Source organism: Fulmarus glacialis, unplaced genomic scaffold (assembly GCF_000690835.1).
Source record: "Fulmarus glacialis isolate BGI_N327 unplaced genomic scaffold, ASM69083v1 scaffold7043, whole genome shotgun sequence".
Classification (NCBI taxonomy): Eukaryota; Metazoa; Chordata; class Aves; order Procellariiformes; family Procellariidae; genus Fulmarus; species Fulmarus glacialis.
Window position 1 is genome coordinate 86,635 of NW_009203509.1, and position 9,548 is coordinate 96,182.

The 9,548-nt window shown below is 49.9% G+C and overlaps 1 protein-coding gene across 1 annotated transcript in view; it reads right to left on the reverse strand.

Annotated features, from left to right (window-relative positions):
• LOC104074512 (plexin-A2-like) overlaps nt 1-3,669 on the reverse strand; it is an 86,361-nt gene extending 82,692 nt beyond the window's left edge. Inside the window, exon 1 of the mRNA XM_009574656.1 lies at nt 3,640-3,669. Within this exon, the coding sequence (XP_009572951.1) occupies nt 3,640-3,669 (30 nt within the window). The remainder of the gene's footprint in view (nt 1-3,639) is intronic.
• Between the last annotated feature and the right edge of the window lie 5,879 nt (nt 3,670-9,548).

Genomic DNA, 9,548 nt, shown 5'->3' on the forward strand with positions numbered 1-9,548 from the left:
GTTCGGTTTGATGGGCTCTCAGTATCCATCCACCCCACCAAAAGACAACTCCCTGCTCCTGCAGGAAAACCTGCCCAAGCTGTGACAAATCCCATTCCTGCCAGGAGCGACTGCTATTGAGGATATGCCATCTCTTCCAAAAGTTAATAATTTATGGCCTTGGGGACTGTGCAAGGGGAAGGGAGGAGGATAAACAAACAATTTACATTGCCTTTCCTACCAGGATTTGCATATTTGAATAGCCATTTGATTGCAACATGGTGTCTAGATAGCTGAAAACACTGGCAACCGTCAGGCAGGGAGACAGAGCCGTCAGGCGAGCCAAGGGCTCGGTGGAGCCGCAGCCGGCCCCGTGGCTCACAGCGACAGCGATGCTGTTAGACGGGGCCAGGAATGCGCTCTGCACGTGGGGTGTGTGCAGCACGTGCACGCTGCCCTGCGAGGAGAGGGATGCACAGGGGACTGCCTGTCCCTGGAAAAATCTCTTATCGCAAAGATGCCATCTGCTGCAGCCGCATGCCGAGCTGTCTTGCCGCATCCCGTTTCGTTGCTCAGTTACTCCCTGCCTGGCTGCGGTACAGAGGAAGAGGCACGAAGAACCGGCTTTGGACAAGTTTAAGCCTTCAGAAGAGGCAGGACGGAGCAGCAGAGAGGGATGTCTATTTTTTCTGGTTCACGTCGCCAGGAGGTAAGAGAGCAGGTTGTTAAGCATCTTAAGGTTTATCTGAGAAATGTGCCAGCCCAGCTGGAAATACAAGGATATCTCACCCTTAGAGAGGAGAGATGCTTCCCTGCACCCTCTTCCAGATAAATCCTCTTCTTAGAAAGAGCCCTGATGCCTCCTGCCATGTAAAGACATGTTGGGTACACACCCACATTTATTTTCTGGATTTCTCTCTTTTCTCCTTACCTTCTGAGTTTTTAGTGACATGAAAGAACACCAGGTGTGAATCTGAGGGGTCTGGTTTAACACCCATGGCCAAATGCAGGGAGCCTCTGGCAGGATTAAGCAGGCAGCCCAAGCCTGGCTCAAAAGCCCTGAACTTTCAGAAAGGAAAATCCAAAAAAAGGGCAGAAGGTCAAATCCTGCTTTAGTTACACCTGTGCAGATCAGGATGCTTCACTGCCTTCATGAAATACTGAGAACTACAGGCAGGTTGAGACCAGTATGAGACCAGTGCCTTGCTGGGTGTTGCAAACCCAAACAACCCAGCGCTGCCTCTGGAGCCACCACCTGCACATGCACCACTGCCATCTCTGGCACCAGCCTGCGCCACGGACATAGGGACAAGGCTGCAAAATCACCTGAGGAATAAATAGCAGGGACACTGGGCTGTCAGGGACGCACAGCCGCTTCCATGCAAACACCTGATTAATGGTCAAACGGGAATGGAAACGCCGGACATGAAGGATCAGCAGCCTTTGTGAAAAACAACTGTTTTTCAGAGTTCCCTCGGGGCACCAGCAGCTCGTTAAATTGAGCTTCTTTCTAGTAATGAGGTCAGACAGGGCTAATAAAGAGAGATACCACTGGACAAGCCTTGTGCAGGCCAATTCCAACTGGGAATTGTGGCTCTGGGCTGGAGAAAGCACCACGTGCGTGATGGCTCCTCCAATCTGGACAAGTGCTTGGAGCTGTGCCCGGCACGGGTGTCTTGGGACACAGCCGGAGCCCTGCACAGGGTACTGGGGGCTGCCTGCACCCTCCTGCCTCCCCCACAGGCAGGAGCAGCCTGGGGTCTCTCAGCGAGCCTGTCGAGGTGAGATGGCTCCACGCTGCTCAGAGACCACAGGGCAAGAGGAGAGCAGAGCCGGCTGCTCTCCCGTCCCGCACGCTGTGGTGTGTGTTACACCCACCCGGGTATCCCCCAGCCCCGCGTCCAGAGCACAGTGCCCAAGAAGCACCCACTGACACCAGGATGCTCCACTGCATCTCTTCCTGAGGGTTTGGTTTCCATGACAACAAATGATGATGTCAGAGAAGAATGATGATTCCTGTGAACACGGAAGAAGAAAGGGATCATCTCCACAGCAGGAAGCTTCTTGTTGAATGTTTGGAGAGAGAAATAATTCCTCTGCCTAACTTACGGGTGCCCTTCCAGCGCCAAACCACTACTGACCCATCGCTAGAACAGCGCCGTGGTACCAAGCTGCAAGTCTGGGTTCACCCCCGCGCCCAGGCTGCAGGCACAGCCACGCAGGAGAGGGGAGGAGTGGGACGGGGCTGGGCTGCTGGCGGTCGTGTTTCTTTACGGCCCCCTAATGCTACCAGGTTTTCTTCTCTCACGACACGATGATGGGACACGGGAAGGGTTTAGGAGGAAGACACGGAGGGAAGCGGTGCAGGTCGGAATGGGTGGGAGCGCGGTGTAACAGGGAGCAGGCGGGTAAGGGGAGCAGCACATCGGTGCAATGGAAACCAGGGGTGTCCAGGATCAGAGACCACCTGAGAGACCGCGGAGACTGGAAGGACAGATCGCAGGCTTGCACACTTGGACGCGAATTGGGGAAGTCGTCTGGGACAGATACAGCGCTTTCGTCCATCACTCTTGATGTATGTTTACAAATATGGCTTGAAAAGTGCCTAAACAACATAATCCACAAATCCAAATATCATCCCTGGCTCAGAGGACGCTGGGCCAGCAAAACACCCCACGTGACGGAGCAGAATGCTGCTCCATTCAGGGAACTGCAGCCCTTCAAAGGCACTGCGCAGATTTATGTGTCTAATATCCTCACAACACAGACTGCAGGCATAAGCTCTGCATTATCTTAAGAGATTAGCAAAATACCATATTGTGTCACGTATATGTTGCAGTGTAGCACCCGTGGCGGTAAGTGTACGAGCCATTCGAGGATCTAATACGATGTGAAGCTCCAACATACCTATTGTACTAAAGTTTGTATTAGGTATTTTACCCAGCCTGTACCAGAGCTAAGATACATCTGGATTCCCTTCCAGTTCCCCCCAGCAGGCTCCCATTAGAAGACATTGCATCTCTTTGTAGGAACTTTCCATGATTAAATTACCTGTCTGTTTTCATTACGAGTGTTTCAATGAGGCTGACTCATGATGAAATGCCTGGTGCCAGAAAAAACAGCTGAATAAGTCCATGCATGAAGGGGCTGATTCCCCATCTTGGATCCCAGATGCAAGGCCACCCGTTAACTCCTCAAGAACTGCAGCTTCTCCCCACGTACGCAGGCGCCTGATGGGAGATGGGTCCCAAAGCACCTCGCTGCTGGCTGCACCCCTCTGTGTGAAACGGCCCATGGAGGTATGGGATGGGCTCCTGAAATGATGCTCTTGGCCAGGAGCTGTAAGGCACTGGCTGAATTTGCTTATCTTTGTATGTAACGTGACAAAGTGAAAAGCCCAGTCAACCCTGGAGCCTTAAGACTGCTCCTTTCATGCTAGGATTTCTAGCCCTTCAGGGTGAATACTATCAAATAACATTGCATTTGTGTAAAATGGACGTTTCGAGTAGAACTGTATCAGCTCTGGGAATGTGCACTGGAGCGTTACTGCATCTACTGCCTGAAATAGAAACCAAAGACAACCAGGAGCAGCCTTTGCTTGCCAAGGTGCATCTTTGCAGAATTGCCACTTTTTTGCCATTTACGTCTGCATATCTCAGCTCTTTGGCATTTCCCATTAAAGCTTCCCATAAAGCTCTAGGATGGATTTCTTGCTTCAGTGCTGGAAATTTAGCAGAAAGACTGTTACTGGCAGCAGGTTTCTGAATCAGGCTGGAGTGCAGTATAGTTTAAATAGCCTTTCCCCACCGCTTTCTGTCTGTGGTATTGTGGGGTTTCCCCTACATAGACCCGGTACTAAAGAAAGTTTCCACAAGTAAGAGACTCAGCAATGCAAAAGCTCCCTAACAACAGGACCTAATAACAGCTCCCTAAATATCAATCCAGATTTTGTGTGTGCCTCTGCCAAGTAGTCTTTGCAGAAAGGATTTACTTTTGCTAATCCGATTTAATTAAACCGGGCTATTCTACATTCACACCAGACTAAAAAAGGAGGTGAGATGCACATAATGACCTGCCACTTTTGCTGCCCCCCTCACGAACACCCTTTCTCACAGTATCATTTTACAGGGTTAACCATGCTGGTGTCTGCCTCCAACAGCCAGAGAGAAAAAAGCACAGCAATCTTTAGGAGGAGAGAATCCAGAATAGAAATTGCAAATCTCTCTACAAGAAGTTTCCAAGAGCCCTTCAGACCCTCTGTGAAATTCTTCTGGGAGTAAAGTACCCCTTAGACTCCCTCAGAGCACTGCTAACATCTAACTCTTGGTGCTTGGGGAGCTAGGTCAGAGCCATTTGCAAGTCATTAATAAACCACAGGGAAGCCCAGTGGTTTGCTGAGGATCGTACAGCCAGTCCGTAGCAGATCTGGGATCTGAATCTGCTCCTGCAGATGCATGGGGCCCTGCCTGAACAAAAGTGTCTCCATCTGCGGGAGGAGAAACCAGCCCCGAAGAACTGGCTTTCCCTGCTCACATCTTCGGCAGGCAGGAGCACCAGGAGTGTGACTTAGCTCACTGCTCTCCACGTGGGAAGTCTCCCCCTTGAAATTAAAGTGAAATAGTAATCCTATGAAGTATTTTTCCTGTAAAATCATAGATATGTCCATGAGGAAGTTAATGACAACATCTGCGGGAGGAGAAACCAGCCCCGAAGAACTGGCTTTCCCTGCTCACATCTTCGGCAGGCAGGAGCACCAGGAGTGTGACTTAGCTCACTGCTCTCCACGTGGGAAGTCTCCCCCTTGAAATTAAAGTGAAATAGTAATCCTATGAAGTATTTTTCCTGTAAAATCATAGATATGTCCATGAGGAAGTTAATGACAACCCTTACATGCACATTCAATTCAAATCAGCATATCCAATTAACTTCATTACCTGGAGGCTCCCTCATATCCCAGTCTCTTTCTCTCCTGTCACATCTTCTTTATGCATTTTTCCCAAATTAGGATAGAATACGTCTGTCACGGTGGGCATCACCTTTATTTTTACCCCAAAAATAGCACGGGGAAGCCTCGATAGATGGGTTCACTTTGGAAAGTCATGATGCTGTCATGCTGAATGGCTTGTAGCAAAACAGCTCCTCAAGACCAAATGATCTGGTCTCCGAGGGAGGAGAAAATCCATCCTTTCCAGAATTACACTGTCTGACTAAACATTAAATACACTCACTAATCCCCGTTGGGGTTGCCCTTACAAAACTCTACAGGATCAGCTGGGGAGAAAAATCAGTTTGGCAAAGAGCTCTTTTCAGTGAGCCCTGCTGGCACACAGGCGCTGGAGCTGCACTGCAACCGAGAGGGTTTTTCTCGAGCACTGCCTACCGGTACCATGACCATTCCTTAAATTTCCGCACACACAGATCTTTCTTTTATAAAGTGCCAGAGAGAGGCCTAGAGCAGGGCGGCTGCGGCCATCAGAGCGATGGGCAGCAGGTCCGGCCCCTGCCCCACAGAAGGGAATGAACTGGTGGGACCAGCATCAAGCAGCCCAGTGGCATCCGATCGGCACCTCATCTCACGCTGCCCCCGGACACTGCTTGAAGACTCAATTTCAAGAGGCAATAACAAGCAGTGGGTAAGTCGCTGGCACTTTGGTGCAAGCACCCAAACTCTCTCCACAGCTCCCCCCTCCCCTCCAGCGAGGGCCGCACAGACAACGCTGCTCTGCAAAGTCCTGGTGTTCACATTTACTGTTCCATTTGAACTTCAAAGCATCATGAAAGCCCCATCCAAGCAAACGAGCCTCGCGTCCCAACTTCTCCCTCCTGCTGCTGGGCACAATACAGACAAAGCATCGAGGCAGTGCAAAGCCAAGACTCTGCTCATGTTTTCTGAGTCCTAATCCCCTTTTTTGGAGACATTTTCCTCCTCCATCCCCTCCCTGAACTTAAGGGAAGCTCCAGGTGCAAGGAGACAGACCTTCTCTGTCCCTGTCTCACTCGGATCTCACCTCTCCCAACAGATTAAAATGCTCGTACCCTCCGCTCAACCCTCCGCCTCAGTTTATACCTTCAAAAGGGGACGGGGGGAGAGGGAAGCAGGCGCCGTGCCGCAGGTCTGGGGAGCAGGAGGTAACGCGGGCCAGCAGCTGTACATGCCCAATGCAGGGTAGGTTTGAGCCTGAGTTTATTCTGATCAAGCTTCATGACCCGTATTATTCATAGATCTGAGGTTTCTGCGAATTCAATACTCATGTCAAAAATGTCTCTATGTATGTGTCTTTCACACCCACATGTGTTTCCCATCTCTTCTGCTTGGGAAATGTTAGCTAAGTGTTCAAAGTCACAACCTGGGAATCTGCAGCTCCCCAGAGGAAGAGCGAGTCAGAGGAACCGCTGGGCTAATTGGGGAAGAGCACAGAGAAACCCCCCGGGGTCCCAGGTGGCTCCGCAGGGAGGGGGGGCTTGTAGTCTGCAGCACTAGCACCCACATATGCTGCTAAGCAGAAAATGCCAACCCAGGAAACAAACCGACCCAAATTAACTCTCACTTCCCGCATCTGCAGCGCTAAGGGTGGAGAATTGTTCCTAGGAGCAAGGCTTTCTTCCTAGCCCTGTGCGACAGAAGGGCTGCAAGCCTGCCCAGAATCAGCACATGCAACTAAACCAGAGAGACCCGAACGCTTTCAATCTTACCGTTTCAAAGAGTTTGAACCCATCTACAAGGAAGGCAAGGTAGGTTTTAAAAAACAAAACAAAACAAAGAAAAACCCACCCCTCCTTCTGTGCTAAAGCTCAAGGCACAGTCAAAAGGCTATCGTACCAAAGATCCTGGCTGTTTCAGCAACCCCACGTGTCCCCTGGCTGACGGCAACCAGTTGCGACACCAACGTTCAAGGTGCTGCTTTGGGAGCGCACCGAGGAGGCTGGGCACTCGGATCTGCCGCAGGGAAAAGAGCTTCCGCGAACACAGTCCTTCCCATTCACAGGTGGGAAGAGGAGCTTGGGAGGGGGATCCCTTGCTGCCTCTCTGCTGGCTTCTGGAGGTGACAGAAGCCAATTCCCGGGTTGAAGCTGCAGCTCAGACATCCTAACAGGTACCAGTACAAAACCTTTAGAGAAGATTGCCACTGAAGCTGTTCTCTCTCTCTCCTAAGCCTTTATTTCCTTCTTCCATCCTTCTTCTCCCTTCACCATTCTGGAGAGCTGATCCTCTGAGATAAAACAGGGAGGATGGTGCAGAGGCACCATGCAGAGACTAATCAGCAGCCCCCATGTCTTTAATTTACTACTGCATGAGAGGCTCGTTTAGAACAAAGCTGCCAGTTCAGAAGATCATTCCTTTAAAAGACTTTTTATTTGAAAAGCTGTCAGCTCACACCTTGTCACAGCCCTACTTGCAGCAGCAGAACTTTAATAATGTGCCACCTCATGCAAATGAGCTGCTAATTAATTAAGTAGTATTCTTCTGGGGATGGATTCATTACAATCAGATTTGGGTAGACTGGCTGGCTAGGTCGTATTTCTTTGGATGGTGCTTTAAACTGGCAGCATTGTCTTTTCCTTGAGTCCCAGCACTTGGGTGATTCCCATCAGGGGGAAGCTCTTTCCCACCCCTGCCCTCTCGGGAAGGCTCAGCACGCCCCAGTGAATCGGTGCAAAGCCACACCGCGACCCAACCACTGCATGGCACAGACCAGACCTAGCTTAGCTAAGAACAGTAGTGAGATGAAAAAAATGATTGAATGAAATGCCCGAAAGATTGCCTTCTCTCCTATTCAGGAAAGCCAGCGTAGAAGAGGGCCCAATTCAAAAGCAGGAGGTAGAGACTATTAACTCGGAGGGCTCCAGGGATCAGGCTGCCAGGCAGGGAGCACTGCAAAGGAGCAGTGCTCTTTTTTTGGAGTATTTGTTGCAAAGAGCCAATTGCTGGGGGTTCAGGGCTATCAGCCTTGCACCTCCCACCAGCATCAAAGTACAACCCATTAAAGGCAGAAACATTCGAGAGCATCCTGTGGATTTACTCCCCAGGACAGCTCGGGGCATGTCTGCAGCATGGTACAAAACCTATTCACTTCTAATTTGTCCCCTAAAAAAGAGCCACAATGTGCAATGACTTCCCTTTTCTTTTGTTCAGCAATGAGCACCCTTCTCCCTTTACATTCCCGTATTACTTTTAAAAAGATGGCTCAGTGCTTCTCTGGGAAATGGGAATCATTAAGTTAGCAGCACTTTGCTGCTTGCAGGCTTTACATTTTGGCACTGAGCAAGGAAATCAAAGAGACTAAGTGTTGGCCTCCAAGAGAAAGGAACGAGGTAGGTGTTGCTGTATCACAAGGCACTGCACGCTAACCTTTCTGCAATGTGCTCCTTCAGCCTCTGCCATTCTTTCCTTGACTTACCCCTGCTTCTCCCGCTTTGTGCGGCTTTAATCCAGCTCCTTCCCTTGCAGCTGGGAAGTAAATGAAAGCACAGGCAAGCAAAGAGGAGGACAGCTCCAGGAACAGGCAGAGATTTTTTTTTCCTAAAGCATCTTCTTCTACATGGCTAGCAGTCTTTAGCAGGGATGCGCAGCCGGGTTCGCTGGGTGCAACAGGAGCCCCGGTTGCACAGAGGGCAGGCTGACCCCACTCTGCCCTTCAGCCCTCTGGGTAATACAAATGCCTGGGTCATACCCCGGCTTTTTCTCCTCTTTGCCCTGAGCCCATAGCTGGGCTCGGTGTTAGCAAGCACCTGAAGGGACTCATAAACAAGGAAAGAAGAGAGGCATGCCTCGACATTTGCTGCCTGCAGGACACAATTAGTGATGGAGGGAGTTGTGAGTAGCATTTTGGGGAGAGAGCAATAGCCATAGTGAAGGAAAATAGGACAGGGTGCTAAGCCTCTCTAAGTCTTCTGTGACTGACAGAAAATAGGAGAGGAAGCACAGAGCTGGTATTATTTAGGGCGACAGAGGTACTGGGTATCTGCTCAGAATTGCTTGTCACATACCATTTGCAGCTCTTCACCAAAGTCCCCAAAATAGCACTGTATCTGTGTTATCTATCCACACCTCACCTGTGCCCTTCCAGCTGAATAATCCTCCACAGCTCGGTGTCAAGCTCTCTCCCTATGATCATCCTCCTACAGCAGTACATTTCACAGCTGAAGGGATTGGTCTTGTTTAGTTTGGTTTGTTGACCTTGAGTGGCCATGTAAAATGGACTAAAAAGCCACTTAGACAAGATAGTCTAATGTGGAGTTTGCTCTAAATGAGCGGCAGCGAGTTGTGATTCTCCCCAAGGAGGCAAAAACTAAATGACTGTCAAAAACTGTCACATGAAAAGCCTGCTTCTCCCAAGTCAGGACTTCCAGCTGATCAGGTGGGAACCAAAAAGTTCCTCAGGAAATATTATTCTCTTTCCTTTTCAAAAACATCATGTAAGTAGTATGTTTCAAATTACCTAGACTTCCTTCCCAACACCTCCCGGGAACGCTGCAACACAAGCCAAGCTGCGAGCCACCAAAGGCCAAAACCCAGAAGGAAGTAAACGACTCTAAATTTTGTTATCTTTTGGTTTTACAAACTTGTG